The 19,666-nt window shown below is 39.4% G+C and overlaps 1 protein-coding gene across 4 annotated transcripts in view; it reads left to right on the plus strand.

The window, feature by feature from the left end:
- The window catches only part of TBC1D23 (TBC1 domain family member 23), a 158,355-nt gene that overhangs the window by 15,679 nt on the left and 123,010 nt on the right, over positions 1–19,666 (plus strand). For 2 of the 4 annotated variants that reach the window (XM_070093983.1, XM_070093985.1), the window contains exons 3-4: positions 6,590–6,704; positions 9,459–9,663. In XM_070093983.1, coding sequence (XP_069950084.1) covers positions 6,590–6,704; positions 9,459–9,663 — 320 coding nt within the window. Of the gene's footprint in view, positions 1–6,589; positions 6,705–9,458; positions 9,664–11,271; positions 11,342–19,666 lie in introns of those variants that run through there. The other 2 variants (XM_070093991.1, XM_070093995.1) reach the window with 2 other exon arrangements.

Consider the following 19,666-nt stretch of genomic DNA (forward strand, 5'->3'; position numbering starts at 1 on the left):
TACCTCGATCGCGACAGAACACAAGAAGAAAGGACTACACTGAAAGAGAGGGTACAGAGATGCAAGGAGGAACAAGAGGCAGTGATAAAGATGAGCAGGACCCAGACACAGGAGGAAGGGCAAAAACACCCCGCAGAATCTCCCACCAAAAGACTCCACCCGTGACAATCCCAATGCAACTGAGCAACCCAAACCACAACCCACTCACTGTTCCCTCTTCCAGCAACACCCACATCACAAACCTCATCACAACAGCTGTCCCTTATGGGTATTCTGACCCCACCCCCATCATCACAAACCCCACCTACACCGCAGCTCCCCATAGGCCCCCACCAAGGCTCCCGCTCCCCAACCCCAATATTCTTGCAGGACCACAGTGATAGAAAAGAAGCTGAAAGTTTGGTACACAAATGCGGACGGAATAACGAATAAACATGAGGAGTGGCACGAAAGAATCAGTGAGAAATCACCAGACATCATAGCAGTCACAGAAACAAAACTCGCTGAGACAATAACAGATGCAATCTTCCCACCGGGATATCAGATCCTGAGAAAAGATAGGAGTAGTAGAGGGGGAGGAGGAGTTGCACTACTCATAAGAAACCGGTGGGGATTTGAGGAAATGGAAGGCATGGACGTGATTGGAGAAAGAGACTACATGGTAGGTACAATTCAGTCTGGAGGACATAAAGTAGTCATTGGAGTGATGTATAACCCACCACAGAACTGCAGGAGGCCAAGAGAGGAGTATGAAGAAAACAACAGGGCGATGGTGGACACACTGGTTGAGGTGGCAAGAAGAGCTCACTCGAGCAGAGCAAAGTTACTGGTAATGGGCGATTTCAACCACAGTGAGATAGACTGGGAAAACCTGGAGCCACATGGGGGTCCTGAAACATGGAAAGCCAAGATGATGGATGTGGTACTTGAAAACCTCATGCATCAACATGTCAGGGACACTACCAGAGAGAGAGGGGAGGATGAGCCAGCAAGACTGGATCTTGTGTTCACCCTGAGCAGTTCAGACATTGAGGACATAACTTATGAGAGGCCCCTTGGAGCTAGCGATCACGTGGTTCTGAGTTTTGATTATATTCAATTCAATTCAATTCAAGTTTATTCTCTATAAGGGTTACAATGCGGGGTTTACAGGTTTTGGGTATTGTGTGGTTTACATGTTATAAAATACTAATTACAGAGTGGGCCACTAGGACGCCTAGCATGGCTAGGCATTTCGAGCAGACTTAGATTAATTCTTAACATTAAATCCTTGCAGATTATGGTATTAAGGCTAAGTGACTACATCATAATTTGTGAGTTTAGCAATGTGAATGCTTTTGTTTTGGCACAATACAAAGTGTCTATATTGGAGTATCATAGACAAACTTATGACTAGTTAGGATTTATTATTTTAAGATTAAGATTAGTATTTCTGGGTTTATAGTCAGTAGGTGAGTGAGTGTAATTGTGAACCACCAGGTGGTGGTTATGTAGTTAGTTGTCAGGGTGAATCAGGGAGATAAGATGTTTTCTAACTGTAGTTTTGAAAGTGATGAATGTGTCTGCAGTTCTAGAGTTTTCAGGCAGGGTGTTCCAGATTTTAGGTCCTTTGAAATACATTGAATTTTTGTAAAGGTTTAGTCGAACATGGGGAATGTCATAGAGATGTTTGTGTCTGGTGTTATGCCTGTGGATCCTGTCACAACTATCAGGAAAGCATTTTAGGTCAAGGTTAATATTGGAATTTAAGGTCCTGTAGATATAGATTGCACAGTAGTAAGTGTGGATGTTCTGAACAGGGAGTAAGTTTAGATCTATGAAGAGTGGGGGTGTGTTGCCAGGGATGGGATTTAGTGATTATTCTTACTGCGGCTTTTTGTTGGGTTATTATTGGCTTTAGGTGTGTTGCTGCAGTTGAACCCCAAGCACAGATAGCATAGGTGAGGTATGGATATATAAGTGAATGGTATAGTGTGAGAAGGGCAGTTTGCAGCACGTAGTATCGTATCTTGGAGAGGATCCCCACTGTTTTGGATACTTTTTTGGTTGTGTTGGATATGGGTGCTGAAATTTAGGTTGTTGTCGAGGTATAGGCCAAGGAATTTGCCCTCATTATGTCTAGCAATTAGAGTGTTGTCGATCTTAATGTTAATTTGTGCAACTCCTGCTCTGCTACCACACATAATGTAGTAGGTTTTGCCAGTGTTAAGGGTAAGTTTATTGGCTGTCATCCAAGTCGATATTTTGAGCAGCTCCTCATTAACAGTGGTGTTGAGGGTGGCAAGATTAGGGTGGGAGATGACATAAGTCGTGTCGTCAGCAAAGAGAATGGGTTTCAGGTGTTGGGATATGTTTGGAAGATAATTGATGTAAATGAGGAAGAGCAGGGGTCCAAGGACACTTCCCTGTGGAACTCCAGTATCAAGTGGCCATATCGATGAGGCTGTGTCTTTAATGGTGACATACTGATACCTATTAGAAAGGTAGGATTTAAAATATGCAAGCGCATGGCCTCTTATACCATAGTGGTCAAGTTTGTGGAGTAGGATGCCGTGGTCTACTGTGTCAAACGCTTTTCTTAGGTCAGTAAAAATTCTTAGTGGATATTCCTTATTTTCCAATGCTGTGTAAAGCAGATCTAGCATTTTTATAATTGCATCATTAGTGCTTTTATTTTTCCTGAATCCAAATTGGCGGGGGTTGAGTATGTTTTGTGCCGTTATAAATGAATATAGTCTCCTGTGCACGAGTTTCTCAAAGATTTTGGATAGCAATCGTATGTTTGATATTGGCCTATAGTTGTTTACGTCTGTAGGGTCACCACCTTTATGTATTGGTGTAACCCTTGCCATCTTGAGTAGTTTCGGGATGGTGCTAGTTTCTAGTGACTTGTTAAAAAGTAATGAAATAGCATGCGAAAGGACATGGGCCGCTCGCTTGTACAATAATGGTGGGACATGAGACAGATTCCCCGAGTTATTTTTAAGTGACTTTATGATCACGGTGACTTCCGTGGGCTCAGTTGGTACAAGATAGAAGGAATTTGGGAAATTCCCATCTAGGTAGTCCCCGGCACGGGCATTGGTACCTGGGATTTTACTGGCGAGATTAAATCCTATGTTTGAGAAGAAGTTGTTTATCTTGTTAGCTGTATCAGTGGGATGCAGTGGTGTTTCATGAGGTTTAGTTAGAACAATATTCTTGTTTTTTTTCAGTTTGTGGGTCCCCAGAATCTGGGAAAGTGTTTTCCAGGTATTTTTTATATCTCCTTTTGTGTCAGTGAATCTGCTGGAGTAGTACAGTTGTTTAGCTTTCTTTATTAATTTGGTGAGAACTGTTGAATATTGTTTAAGAATATCTTTGTGTATTAAGCCCTGTCTGTATTGCTTTTCATATCAGCATTTCTTATCAATGGATTTCAGAATGCTGCTGGTTAGCCATGGGCAACCAAGCTGTTTATTAGTGATCTTTTTCGTTTTTATAGGACAATGTTTGTTGTATAGTCTAAGTATTTTGTTAAGAAAAATGTCTGTCCAGTCGTCAATACCATTGGCATTGGAGAATTCTGTAGGCCAGTCAACAGTCTCTAGGTTTGCTGTGAGATTCCTTATTGAGGCCTCGTCATGGAGTCTAAATGAAACTTTGTATTTGAGTGGTGGCTTACTAATGTTTGTTAAGAGGAAGGTTGGGTAGTGGTCAGTAGTGCTGTCTGTGATTATCCCTGATTTAAGGGGGGCTTGTATATTGGTCCATATGTGGTCTATTATGGTGGACTTGTCTCAGTCAGCCTGGGTGGTTTAGTTATTGTTGGTATGAGAAGTGTGTTGTTCATATTGTTGATGAAATCAGTTACAGTCTGATCATGTGGTAGGCCAAGGTTGATATTGAAGTCTCCAGCTAAGAGAAGGTGGTGCTTGTTCATTTGTCTGTTTATTATTAGTGACTTTAGATTCTCACTGAAGTCTGGGATGTTTGTGTGGGGTATCCGGTATATGGCACAGATTGTTATAGGCGTCTTGAGGTTTTTTACAGTAAAATTAGGAAAAATGTATTCCCCATGTTCATCACTAAAGCAATTAGTGCTAATACAAGATAGTTGGTTAGAGTAATAGATTGCAGTACCACCCCCAACTTGGTATGGTCTGCAGTTGTGGATTGTTGTGTATTCTGGTATTGGGTAGATATCAGTTGTGTCCTGCTTAAGCCAGGTCTCAGTAAGAATAATGCAGGAGAAGGGTGTCTTTAGTGACTCAAGGAGCGCCAGGAGGTCGTCATAGTGTTTGCTTAAGGACCTGATGTTGTAGTTAAGAACTGATAGACTTTGAGCAGTGTTCAGGATAGTGCTGGCTTGTGATGCTGTGTAATAAAGGAAGTTACTCTTCCACCCAACCAATCACAGTAGGAGTCCCACAAGGAAGCGTCCTTGGACCACTCCTCTTTCTCATCTACATCAATGATCTACCGAATGCATCACAGCTACTCAAACCCATATTATTTGCAGATGACACTACATATGTCTTTTCCCACCCAAACACAGTCATACTAGCAAAGACAGTCAATGCTGAATTACAGAAAATATCTGCCTGGATGATGACTAACAAACTTACCCTGAACACTGATAAAACCTATTTCATTCAGTTTGGAAACAAAGCTGCAAATGATCCAATTAACCTAACGCTAAATGGATCATCAGTCGCAAGACTCACAGAGGGAAAATTCCTAGGTATCCACCTTGACAGTAGCCTTAAGCTCCGGACACACATACAACAAATCACCAAGAAAATCTCCAAGACTGTAGGCATACTATCAAAGATAAGGTACTACGTTCCACAATCAGCTCTCCTGGCACTGTACCATTCACTGATATATCCTTATCTTACATATGGAATTTGTGCATGGGGATCAACAACATCCAATCACCTAAAATGCCTAATAACCCAGCAAAAGGCAGCAGTAAGAATGATAACAAATTCCCACTCCTGCCAGCATACTCCACCAATTTTCAAAAGTCTGAATCTGCTCACCAATAAGAACATCCATACTTATTCATGTGCCTACTACATACACAGAACAATACATGCAAATGTAAACCTAAGTGTGTTCACCTTAGGTTACTAATGAAAACTAATTCTTCTCTACCAAACTTACTACAGTATAGCCATATAGCATGAACTATTAGAATATTCAATTTTCTTGTAATCATTGTAACTCGCCCAATGACCATATGTTCAGTTATTACACTGATATTTCCTTGTTAATCTTAAGTTAGTCTCAAGTTTGCCTGAAATGCTCTGCATGTAATGGGGCTTTTGGCATGTACACCGAACTGTTACATGTACTTGTTTGTACAAAAACGTATCATGCCAAAATAAAAATTATTATTATTATGTTTGGGGGTTTTACCTCTTTTCCGCCGTTTTGTGCAGCAGTTGCGTAAGGGAAGGGCAGCTGGCACCATATTTTAGGGTAAGTTGTATCTACTGTGTATTTATTTTACTTCGTGTTTTTATGCCTAGCTGTGTTGATCACAATATATGCTAGTGTAAACACATTATCAGGCATTTTAGATGAATTTTATAATGAAAAACTGCTCTCTTCTACCCTGCAGCGATTTTCACGGGGTTTGGAACCTAAGAGTTGTACAGATGGTCCCTTCCTGTATATCAAAACTTTACTGTATTGTGTCATGTGTCTGTGATGTGTTTGACACTGCAGTACTGACCTCTTGACATTCTCTTCATCAGGTCATAAACTTTGTTACTTACTGTACAAGCTCCTATTTTCTTCTCATTGTTTCTATTTGTCTTGACAAAGGTGCAGCAGTCTGCACCAAACTTGTCTAAAATTAACATTTTCTTCAGTACTGTTAGAGGTTTATGCAAATTCTTCTTGGCATCTCTAGTATCACTAGTGTTCTTTTTGGGTGCCACAGTTTATTTCTAGAGATGTGATAATAGGATAAAAATATCCAAAATTGTTTGATAAACACACAAGAGTACAGTATGCAGTGCTCCCAGAAAGCAACTGTAGTGTGTTTGAGTGACAGTAAAGGAGTGGGAAAGTTGTGCCTCTACAAATGCTTCGCATTTAGGCATATCTTGATTGGTGAAATGTCTAGAATTTGCTGGTAACTTACTTCTATGCTTATTTAGTGTACTATCAAGGCTTTTTCAAGCCTGTGCCATGAAAGATGCACTTTTTTTTTATCTTGTTCTGACAGAGTTACTTTGTTGTGTCAGCTCTGAGAGAGTGAAATATTGTTTCTTCTGTTAACATAACTTTCAATGATGGAGTGAATATGAGTATATCAGATGTGTTGATATACTTGATATTACTGTTGTATATACCAAGTGTTAAGTATTATGTATGGATATGCTAAGTGTTTGTGTGTGGATGTAGATTATGCAAGTGAATATATGGGAAAAAATTTTGTGCATATACAAAGACTGACCGTAGTATTTTCTAAATGTTGTGTGTATATAATGGATCATGTAATGTGTATACTGCACATGGGTAGATCATGTTAATGCATATTTAAAAATGTATGTTACATTGTGTGTATATTAGGTTTATATATTTGATCTTACAGATATGGTACATCTGCCTTGGAGGAGGAAACAAGTTCAGCAACTTTACGCAGTTCGATGAAATTTTTGACTTACAGGAGCAGAGTGTTGTGAGAGGTGACTGCAAAACTCTTGTTGGTAAGTTGTATTATAGTGCAACTAACTCTGTGCTTGATAACTGTGGCTATTGTCAAGATGGTGGTGTCCTGTCTTCAGTGTTTAGTGTATTGAAGAGTTTGTTTCCACTGGACGTAACACTTGGTATTTGTGATTCACTTGATAGTGTCCTCAACTCACATACTGAATTTCTGTGACTTGTTAACCAACACAGATTGGGCATGTTTCCTTACCACTGCTGCTGCCCCATTTCACCTAGCAGTAAATGTCCGCCAGGGTGTTGTATTGCTGCTGCCTCTCCTCACCTAGCAGTAAGCGTCTGGGTGTTACTTGACTGTTGTACTGCTGCTGCCCCTCTTCACCTAGCAGTAAGTGTCTGGGTGTTACTTGACTGTTGTACTGCTGCTGCCTCTCTTCACTTAGCAGTAAGTGTCTGGGTGTTACTTGACTGTTGTACTGCTGCTGCCCCTCTTCACCTAGCAGTAAGTGTCTAGGTGTTACTTGACTGTTGTACTGCTGCTGCCCCTCTTCACCTAGCAGTAAGTGTCTGGGTGTTACTTGACTGTTGTACTGCTGCTGCCTCTCTTCACCTAGCAGTAAGTGTCTGGGTGTTACTTGACTGTTGTACTGCTGCTGCCTCTCTTCACCTAGCAGTAAGTGTCTGGGTGTTACTTGACTGTTGTACTGCTGCTGCCCCTCTTCACCTAGCAGTAAGTGTCTGGGTGTTACTTGACTGTTGTACTGCTGCTGCCTCTCTTCACCTAGCAGTAAGTGTCTGGGTGTTACTTGACTGTTGTACTGCTGCTGCCTCTCTTCACCTAGCAGTAAGTGTCTGGGTGTTACTTGACTGTTGTACTGCTGCTGCCTCTCTTCACCTAGCAGTAAGTGTCTGGGTGTTACTTGACTGTTGTACTGCTGCTGCCTCTCTTCACCTAGCAGTAAGTGTCTGGGTGTTACTTGACTGTTGTGGTTTGCATCCTGGGGGAGGTTATTAACCCCTTCAGTGTCGGTCCTGTAAAATTACGGCTTTGAAGCCAGTGTCAATCCCGTAAAACAATGCCAAAATTTTAGCAGCTTCAAATCTTGCAGGAGAAAGCTGGTAGGTCTATATATGAGAGAATGGGTCTGCATGGTCAGTGTGCACAGAATAAAAAAAATCCTGCAGCAAGCAGTACATAATGAGAAAAAAATGCGACCATGTTTTTTGTTTAGAACTGCAAGTTTGCGGTGTATTTTCGTGTGGTATTTATGGTTGTATTCTCACTTTTTTGGTCTCATTTGATAGAATGGAAGATATATTACAGAAATACAGTGGAACCTCTACTTGCGAGCGTGTCTACGTGCGAGTTTTTCCAAATACGAGCAGTCGATGGGTCGATTTTTTGCTTCCATATGCGAGCAAAATTTCCACAAGCGAGCAGACCTCAAGGCAGGTTCCTTGACACTGGTGAAGGGCTCTTGCTCTTGATCTTGGGAATTGTATCTCATTTGTTTGTTGGACTATCTTATTGAAACTTGGGCAATGTATGATGGAAAGATGCTTCTTAACGTACACCAAAAATGAAAGAAATCTAAGCATAAATAATGGAGTTTACTTCTCAGCAATTAGCCACCCCTTAGTGGTAATTTAGAATGGTTTTATGGTTGTATTCTCGTTTTTTTGGTCTCATTTTATAGAATGGAAGATATATTACAGAAATAGATATGATTTTGATTGCTTTCACGATGAAAAGTACCTTGAAATAGAGCTCAACCTAGGAGAAATGGTCCATTGCTTGGCTGTTTCAGTGTAAACAAATGACATCACAGTAAATCTTATATTTTTTGTGTGAATAAAAATTACTGTAGGAGGGGTGTTAATGTTTTATAACTGTTGTGTAAGTGCACCTCTGGCAAGACAGTAATGGAGTGAATGATGGTGAAATTTTTTTCTTTTTTGGGCCACCCTACCTTGGTGAGAGGTGGCCAATGTGTTAATAATAAAATAATTAATTTATTTATTTATTTATTATTATTTGGAAATGATACATAGATACATAGTTATACAAAAGAAATACAGTGGTTGAGTGTACATGCCAAAAGCCCCTTGTATGTAGAGCATTGTGGGCAGGCTTAAAATTAACTTAAGATTAACTAAGCAACAATATATTCAGTGGTAATAATAATAGACAATGGACAGTGAGGTGAGATTTCAATGTACAGTACATCATTTTGCTTAAAGTTGTAGTTTGCAAGAATTTATTGGCAACATTAAGTGAGGACTTACTGTATATCACTAATTAATTCTTTTATTGAATTACTAAATACGTACCACCAGTATAATAAAAACTTTGTATTCTTATTCTTGTATATTTGTTATCATAATTTAGTTTTAAGGCTGCCAGAAATACCTTGCATAACAAGAAGCTTGCTATAAAGTGCTTTATATATATTAGTCACCTTAATTGTGTAATGTACTGTATTCCACTTTACAGAAATAAAGTTTGTTTGTTTTGTTTGTATCTTAAGTTTTTACTGGATAATTGTACCTACTGTTTTACTGATTGTCCAGTAATATAAACCTTGGATAATTGAAATCTGTGAATACTGACACCCACAAATGTTTAAGAATTATTTAACTGCCTTTTTTGTTTTTTGTTATGGTGTGTCTTGTACTGCGGCTGCTCTGTGAAGTCTCCTCTTGCTGCAAACTCTAACTCTTCTCTCAGCATTTTATGTGTGTTCTTACTAATGAACAAAATGACACTGAAATTAATTAATTTTGTTCTTCTACAGACAAGTTGGGAAATGAAGAAGAAGACAAAGTGTCGGTGGTGTGTGATGTTGAGTCCATCTTCACTCACTACTGCAAGACTCGACACCTCAAGTATGAGTCATCGCTGATGTGGGCAGACATTGTCTTGCCTCTGCTGGCTGCTAAAATGCCCAGAGATCACATTTACATCTGCTTTGAGGAAGTTCTGGAAAAATACATACCCAGGTGTGAGGTTCTGTGCTACCTTGAAATATTCTTGAAATACAGTGGACCCTCGACCAACGATATTAATCCGTTCCTGAGAGCTCATTGTTAATCAAAATTATCGTTAGTCGAGTTAATTTTCCCCATTAGAAATAATGGAAATCAAATTAATCCATGCAAGACACCCAAAAGATTTGAAAAAAAAAATTTTTACCACATGAAATATTAATTTTAATACACACAAACTGAAGAAGACATGTACAATTACATGACACTTACCTTTGTTGAAGATCTGGTGATGATTGATGGGATGGGAGGAGGGGAGAGTGTGGATGGTGTTAGTGTTTAGAAAGGGAATCCCCTTCCATTAGGACTTGAGGTGTCAAGTCCTTTTCCGGGGTTACTTCCCGTCTTCTTTTAATGCCACTAGGACCAGCTTGAGAGTCACTGGACCTCTGTCGCACAACATATCTGTCCATAGAGGCCTGTACCTCCCGTTCCTTTATGACATTCCTAAAGTGTTTCACAACATTGTCAGTGTCACAATTAAACACTTGTTCAGGTTTCAATTCTTCACTGTTTATGTACTCCTTGAATTCCTGCACATATTTTTCAGCTGCTTTTTGGCCCGAACTGGCAGCCTCACCATGCCTTATCACACTATGTATGTCACTACGATTCTTAAATCTCTCAAACCAACCTTTGCTGGCCTTAAATTCACTCACATCACCACTAGTTGCAGGCATTTTTCTAATTAAATCGCCATGCAACTTCCTAGCCTTTTCACATATGATCGCTTGAGAGATGCTATCTCCTGCTATCTGTTTTTCGTTTATCCACACCAATAACAGTCTCTCAACATCTTCTATCAATTGCGATCTCAGTTTCGAAAACATAGTTGCACCTTTGGCAAGAACAGCTTCCTTGATTGCCGTTTTCTTGGCCACAATAGTAGCGATGGTTGATTGGGGTTTTGTGTACAACCTGGCCAACTCGGAGACACGCACTCCACTTTGATACTTAGCAATAATCTCTTTCTTCATATCCATAGTAATTCTCACCCTTTTTGCTGTAGGGTTGGCACTAGAAGCTTTCTTGGGGCCCATGGTGACTTATTTTGCAGGTGCAATCACTGAAAACACTGTGATAATATGAAATGTTCCGATTGTATGTTTGGATGGGACCGCGGTGGCTGGCTGGCTTGTAAACACTGGCCACAAGTGGACACATCTCGAATGGAATGAATCGTGTTGGTCGAGTTTTTTAGCGCTAGCCGAGGCAAAATTTTTGCGTTAAAATGTATCGCTAGTCGGATTTAACGTTAGACGATGCCATCGTTGGTCGAGGGTCCACTGTACAGTAGAACCCCCGTGTCCACTGATTCAGTATCCATGGTTTCAGTTATTCATGGTTTGCTGTGGCCCAAAAATACCTTTTAATTTTGCATAATAATGGCCCCAGAGCCCAAAAGTAGAGAAGCTGCCAGTTCTTCATATCCTAAGAGAAGCTGTGAAATGCTTCCCATCACTGAAAAAGTGATAATTTTCCACTTACTGTGCATAATTTATCAATTCAATTGTTTAATAGGTATGTATAGGACTTATATATAAAGTTTGCTACTATCCACAGTTTTGGTGTCCACGGTGGGTTCTTGGAACATGTTACCCGCGGATACGGGGGTCCTACTGTATATACCCAGGTGTGAGGTTCTGTCGTTCTTTTAGTGTAAATATTCTTGAAATATATACCCAGGTGTGAGGTTCTGGGGTTCTTTTAGTGTAAATATTCTTGAAATACATACCCAGGTGTGAGGTTCTGGGGTTTAGTTTAAATATATTAGTTTTATTGTTCTTGATATGTGTATGAGGTAGTTCCTTTAGTTTGTTCTTGATGTTCAGTACAATACTGTACCTGTCCCTGTACAATACTGTACCTGTCCCTGTACAATACTATACCTGTTGTCACTGTACAATACTGTACCTGTTGTCCCTGTACAATACTGTACCTGTTGTCCCTGTACAATACTGTACCTGTTGTCCCTGTACAATACTGTACCTGTTGTCCCTGTGCAATACTGTACCTATTGTCCCTGTGCAATACTGTACCTGTTGTCCCTGTGCAATACTGTACCTGTTGTTCCTGTACAATAGCTGTACCTGTTCACCTAGCAGCAAGCAGCTACAATACCTGGGTGTTAGCTGACTATTGTTGGGTTGCATCCCAGGGGAGAGCATCAAACGAACCCGGTGGAAATAAGCCAGACATTCTTATAAGAGTAGCTTTGTTGGGTTATCCTGTGTTAATAAGCCAAACAAAAGAGGTTCATCAGTGACTACCATCACTGCCTTCATCAGTGATACAATCACTTAGAGACTGTATATATAAGCAGTCAGTTAATTATTGCTTTATTAGTCTTATGCTCTGCTTACTAAGAGGCTGTTTGTATGCACGCCTAAATGTCACCCAATCTCTGTACAAACATTATCTAGCTGATATAATGAATCTTTAATGTAGGTAGTAGGTTGGTAAACAGCAGCTGTCCACGGAGGTACTATTGTCCTGCCAAGTGAGTGTAAAATGGAATCCTGTAATTGTTTTATGTGATGGTAAGATTGCTAGTGTCTTTTTTTCTGTCTCTTAAACATGCAAGATTTCAGGTATGTCTTGCTACTTCTACTTACACTTAGGTCACACTACACATACATGTACAAGCATATATATACACACCCCTCTGGGTTTTCTTCTATTTTCTTTGTAGTTCTTGTTTATTTCCTCTTATCTTCATGGGGAAGTGGACCAGAATTCTTCCTCCGTAAGCCATGCGTGTTGTAAGAGGCGACTAAAATGCCGGGAGCAAGGGCCTAGTAACCCCTTCTCCTGTATAAATTACTAAATTTAAAAAGAGAAACTTTTGTTTTTCTTTTTGGGCCACCCTGCCTTGGTGGGATATGGCCGGTTTGTTGAAAAAATAAAAAAAAATCTTTAACTTTTAATAGTAATAATTCACATAGTTATGTGGCCCTGTACAGTAAGTCCTCAACTTACAAACACATAAGGGTCCTTCTGAAGTGTGTATAATATTCATAATACAGGAAGTCTTCAACTTACAAACACGTTGGGGACCTTCTGTATTGTGTATAATAATAATAATATACACAATAATGATAATAATCCTAGGTAGTAGGTTGGTAGACAGCAACCGCCCAGGGAGGTACTACCGTCCTGCCAAGTGAGTGTAAAACTGAAGCCTGTAATTGTTTTACACGATGGTAGGATTGCTGGTGTCTTTTTTTTTCTGTCTCATACACATGCAAGATTTCAGGTACGTCTTGCTACTTCTACTTACACTTAGGTCACACTACACATACATGTACAAGCACATATATACACACCCCTCTGGGTTTTCTTCTATTTTCTTTCTAGTTCTTATTCTTGTTTATTTCCTCTTATCTCCATGGGGAAGTGGAACAGAATTCTTCCTCCGTAAGCCATGCGTGTTGTAAGAGGCAACTAAAATGCCGGGAGCAAGGGGCTAGTAACCTCTTCTCCTGTATATATTACTAAATGTAAAAGGAGAAACTTTCGTTTTTCCTTTTGGGCCACCCCGCCTCGGTGGGATACGGCCGGTGTGTTGAAAGAAAGAAAGATATATACACACACACCCCTTTGGGTTTTCTTCTATTTTCTTTCTAGTTCTTGTTCTTGTTTATTTCCTCTTACCTCCATGGGGAAGTGGAACAGAATTCTTCCTCTGTAAGCCATGCGTGTTGTAAGAGGCGACTAAAATGCCGGGAGCAAGGGACTAGTAACCCCTTCTCCTGTATATATTACTAAATTTAAAAAGAGAAACTTTTGTTTTTCTTTTTGGGCCACCCTGCCTTGGTGGGATGCGGCCGGTTTGTTAAAAAAAAAAAAAAAAAAAAAATGGAGAAACTTTCGTTTTTCCTTTTGGGCCACTCCGCCTCGGTGGGATACAGCCGGTGTGTTGAAAGAAAGAGGAATGATAATAATATACACAATAGAGAAGATTGTCAACGTGTTGGTAAGTTGAGGACTTGCTGTACATTACTGTCTACTTATCTATATTTTCACTTACCTGCAGGAATTGTGACACTTCTGACTCAGTTAAGTGTATAGGGTAATGGAAGATAGGAGAAGAACAACATGAAGTTGTAGTTAATAGTTACCAGCAGTGTTGTGATTGTTGCTGGTGCATCAACAGTTGTAGTTGATAGTTACAAGCAGTGTTATGATTGTTAAGTAAAAGGACTCAGATGCAACTAATGTGACTGTGTGTGGCAACGTTTCGTTCTCCAGGATCTTCTTCAAACCGTTACAAACAATACATGGGCACACAGGATATATATAGGCGTAGAGTGAGGTGTAATACAGTGGACCCTCAGTTAATGATGTCATTGGATAGTGAAAAAAAACGGATACTGACACTTTTTTGCATCAAAATATTGGCTTGGATAACGAAAAAAAACTCGGTTAAAGACATTCGTCCCGAACGTGTCCGCGTACACTCCATGTACAGCCAGTGTGCTATTGTTTACAAGCCAGCGAGGATGATTCCACACATACATGCGATACATTTTGTATTATTCCATTGTTTTTAGTGCTTGTAACTGCTAAATAAGCCACTATGGGCCCAAAGAAAGCTTCTAGTGCCAGCCCTGTGGTAAAGAAGGAAAGAAACACAAGAGAATTCAAGAAAAAACTCGTACCAAAGTACCAAAGTGGAGGAGGAAGAGAGAGGGAAGAATGTGCCTTCTGCAGTGATTCAGTAATTCTACAACATGTATGATACTAAAGCAGCAGGTATAGATAAAGGCTATAGTGCCAGCCATCGATAAAGTGTAGAATTAACAGTGTAGCAAATAAGTTAAGCGAGTAAGCGATAGAAAACAACACGAAAGTAACTCTCCAATGTTGTTGGATGTGTAAAAGGCCAATGAACATATGCTGCCCTACTATCTTCAACCACCCTAAGCCTCTGCCAGCATCTCCTCCATCAAATTAACTAATTAAACTGACATCTAGTCCAAGGTAAGTGTAAATATAAAAGTGTAAGGATAAAAGTAAATATAAGTGTAAATATAAAAGGACCCCAATGGAAATAAGTCACTCTGACTTTTTTGGGTTATCCTAGGTACTTTACACATATGCTGCTATGTATGATAATCTAGTATGTACATAACTGTATTTGTGTATACCTGAATAAACTTACTTATTTATAAATTAAAATGTAAATATTTCTTATTTATAAATTAAAATGTAAATATTTCTCACCTATAAATTACGTTCGTTGTTTAAGTGTGAATAGTGGTGGTGGCTTCTGCTGCCGCCTCCACCACCACTAATATGTACGGCTTCTCTCAGTGGCCCTTATAAACGCAACAACAGCACCACCACCACCACTTAATACTCACATACATTATGACATATTTTATTCATTCTAGAGTATATACAGTGGACCCTCAACCAACGGCGGCATCGACTAATGCCAAAATCGACTAATAGCTCTCTTTGGCATCAAAATATAGGCTCTACCAATGGTGAAAAACTCGTCTAAAGGCTTTCGTCCCGAACGTTTCCCTGTGGCCTGAGCGAACCCAGCCGCTCCAAGACTCCGTGTACAGCCAGTGTGGTATTGTGTACAAGCTGTTGTGGTTGATCCCACGTGTACCTGCGATATATTTTGTATTATTCCATTGTTTATAGTGCTTGTAACCACTAAATAAGCCACCATGGGCCCCAGGAAAGCTTCTAGTGCCAACCTTGTGGGAAAATGGGTGAGAAATACTGTCGAAATACTATCATATCACGGTCTGCTGCTGCACTGCCGTCAGCTGTTGCTGCACTACCGTCAGCTGCTGCTGTACCATGGTCAACTGCTGCTGCACTACCATCAGTTGCTGCTGCACTACCATCAGCTGTTGCTGCACCACTGTCAGCTGCTGCTGTTCCACGGTCAGCTGCTGCTGCACCATGGTCAGCTGTACTACTTGAAGATGTGGAGAGACTGTTGTTGGTGTGGCTTATCGAGAATACTGAGAAACAATTAACCCCAGAGGGTTAGCCACCCAAGAAAGTCAGTGCGTCATCGAGGACTGTCTAACTTATTTCCATTGGGGTCCTTAATCTTGTCCCCCAGGATGCGACTCACACCAGTTGACTAACACCCTGGTGAACAGAAAAAAATGCCTGGAACTAGTGCTCATATTGGTGAATTTAAGGCCAGCAAAGGTTGGTTTGAGAGATTTAAGAATTGTAGTGGCATACAGTGTGATAAGGCATGGCGATGCTGAAAAATTCAAACCCCAACAGGTGTTTAATTGTGACAAAACAGGCCTGTTCTGGAAGAAAATGCCAAACAGGACCTACATTACTCAGGAGGAAAAGGCACTCTCAGGACACAAGCCTATGAAAGACAGGCTAACTTTCTTGTTTTGTTGTAATGCTAGTGGGGGTTGCAAAGTGAAGTCTTTACTCATGTATCACTGTGAAAATCCCAGAATGTTCAAGAAAAACAGTGTCTCATCACTCAACAGTACTCTTCAATAAAGGTAAGTGTCATTTTAGTATTTATTTATGTATTTATTGTGCATGTCTCATTGTTTTCTGTGTAGAGAAATGTATATTTCATGTAAAAAAATGATTTTTTTAATACTTTTGGCTGTCTGGAACAGATTAATTGGATTTCCATTATTTCGTATGGGGAAAATGAATCGACTAACGACTGATTCGACTAAAGGCTAGCTCTCTGGAACAGATTAAAGCTGTTGGTTGAGGGTCCACTGTATCATGTTTCTATGTTACTATTATTGTTTATTACGTCATATTAGATGAATTGTGATAGATAAATAATCCGTAGAGATGATATTAGTGTCACATTGAAGCATAATAAACTCGCCTTCCTCTCGCCTCCTACCTGTCTTCCATACACCAACAAGAGCCAGGCAGCGGCAGCGGCAGCAACGGTATCCAGCCAGCTCTTCTTTCTCAAAAAACATCGCTCAACAAAACTTGTGATGGCCTAAAGTGAAAGTTCAACTACATGAACCCACGTAGACCACAACATGACCCAAGAATACTAAGAATGTAACCCAAATCTTGACAAAATTAGAAGATCTAAGGAAGACAGCCCTGCTAACCCAAACACTGCCTCCGCTGCCAGACAATCACTTAACCCAAGCTCCGAGAAAACAAGCCTTCTCCTCCATTGCTACACAGTATCTACTTCAGTGATACTATGAAAGGATATCGCAGAAGAATCAACACCAGTAATAAAAGAATAACAGCAAGGACCCTAGAACTCAACTTGTCTACCCAGCAGGACGCTAGTGTATCATCAACCCCTCTCCGCCGCCACCCAAGGAACAACAACAACAGCAACAACAAACATGGCTGACTCCCCCTCCAACTCCACTCCCTTCAAAGGATTCACCCATGATAACTCAGGTATGATTATTCCTGACAATATCAAGGACTACATCGTTGCTCTAGAAAATGAAATCAAAGATATCAAAGCAACACTCGAGCGACGAGAATCCAAGATAACCAACCTCGAGAATAAGATCCAAAACCTTGAAGAGAAGATTACATCGGGAAGAGTTGACACAGAAAATACTCTAAAAGCAGCTATAGCCAGTCACACTGAGCAAATAACAACAATAAATATGAAGGTTGAAGAAGCAATCAAGGACTGGAATCAGAACATGCACACTCGACTAAATGAATACCTTGATTTCCAAGACGACAAAACTGAACAAGATAAGTTGTCTGATGCAGTAATAATAAACAGTCCACACATTCCTAGTGACATAACACAAGCACAGTGCAAAGAAACTGCTATCAGGATAATACAGAACCACGTACAAGTCATCGTGCAAAACAATGAAATCAAAGAAACACGTTTGCTAGGAAAACCAGGAAGTAAACACAGTATAGTGATCCGACTTCATTCATACGATAAAAGAAAGGACTTAATTAAATCAGCAATTACAATGAAAAATGGAGTGTACATAAATGAATGTCTAACAAAAAAACGTCAAAACCTTCTGTTCAGGCTGAGAAAACTTAAACAGGAAAACAAAATACATCAGTGTTTCACGCGAGATGGGAAAATACTAGTAAGGAAAACATCAACAGGACAACAATATACTATCTCAAATGAACACGATTTCTCTACCTTCCTTAGAAAAGCTGACATTTTTGTAACAGATTAGATAAGTGCCCTTAATACATATATACGTGTGGTGCATATAGTGTACGTTACTATTATATTGTACATTATTATTTTTATTATTTTTCATCACTAGCTAATGAAATACCTCCAATACTCTATACTTCTTTCTTACCACTATAAATTGCTCATAATTTTAAATTACAAGTCAAATCTTACTCCAAATTAATAATATTCATTATTCTTACCTGTCCATTTAATTTTGTTTATCACTACTTGTTTTTTAGTCACTTTTTATTGTGTATGCAATTAGTGTATATTCCAATTACTTTTTTGCAAGTACCAAAACTATCTTTTGCTAGCTAGTACCAACTACCTCATTTTTTTTACTTTTATTGTGCAATAAACTGCTCAATTTATTTAATATTACAAATCAGATCTTACTCCTAAACCAATATTATTTCATAGTGACCACCTGTCCATTTAACTTTGTTTACCATTACTTAATTTTAGTCCCTCATATATTTTCTCCTTTATTTTAGCTTTATATAACTACCCTAGTTTATACATTCACAATTGTTAAAATAATCAAGGTGCTATTCTCAGGTGCTAAAGTAGAATAAGTTCACAACTTTGCCATTATATTCCAAAACTACCTTAGCTCATTATTTTACATTTGTTTAATAATTCAGGTGCTATTTTTTAGCTTAAGACTATTTACTTTGTTTTATACTTAATTCTAACTATAGATTAACTACAAATCTTATGATTACAAGCATTGATCCTGATACCAACCTCTTATTTAACGACTTAAATGATTCAAACAGTTACTGTAATTACTACACTGCAGAACAATCAAAGGCACTTCTCAGTGCCAACAACAACATAACTATCTTTAACTACAATATCAGATCTTTAAGCAAGCATTACGATGACCTCATAGCATTACTAAATTCCTTACATGCCAATATGTCCATCATTACACTAACTGAAACCTGGCTAAAGCCTGATAGTACAGATGTCTATGCCATTCCTGGTTACACAGCCATACACAACTGTAGGCCAGACCAACAAGGGGGTGGCACAGCCATATACTACTCAGACCAACTAGAATGTATCACTAATACTTGCACAAGGGATGAACATGGGGAATATATAATAGCCAAATTCAAATCCAAATACCTACAAAAACCTCTCACATTGATAAACATTTACAGAGTTCCACAGTCAAACATTAGCCAATTTAGTCAAAACCTAGGAAGTATGATAACTGATGCACGCATGAACAAAGATCACTTACTACTCTCAGGTGACTTCAATATAAATCTCCTGCAAGACCAGGACCCACACGTTACTGAATTCACAAACACAATGAGTAACTGTATGTTGCTACCAACAGTAACAAAACCTACAAGAGTTACAGAGACTAGTGTTTCCCTACTTGACCACATCTGGACCAACACCATATCCCCTTTAAAATCAGGCATAATTACAGATAATACCACAGACCACTACCCTACTTTTCTCATAACAACTCTTGGTAAATTACCCCAAGACACTACTAAAGTCACCTTCAGACTTCACAATGAGGCAGCCATTAATAACTTCACAACAGCAGTAGCAAACATTGACTGGCACACTGAGCTAGAAATCTATACAGATATTGACGAATGTATTAATAATTTTCTAAAAAAGACCCAATACCTCTATAACAAGCACTGCCCTAAAAAAACTAAACAGATGACAGCTAAGAGACTGAACAGTCCCTGGTTAACACCCAGCATTCTCAAATCCATAAATACAAAACACCAATATGAAAAACAGTACAGAATGGGT

This window comes from Cherax quadricarinatus, chromosome 4, assembly GCF_038502225.1.
Source record: "Cherax quadricarinatus isolate ZL_2023a chromosome 4, ASM3850222v1, whole genome shotgun sequence".
Taxonomy (NCBI): domain Eukaryota; kingdom Metazoa; phylum Arthropoda; class Malacostraca; order Decapoda; family Parastacidae; genus Cherax; species Cherax quadricarinatus.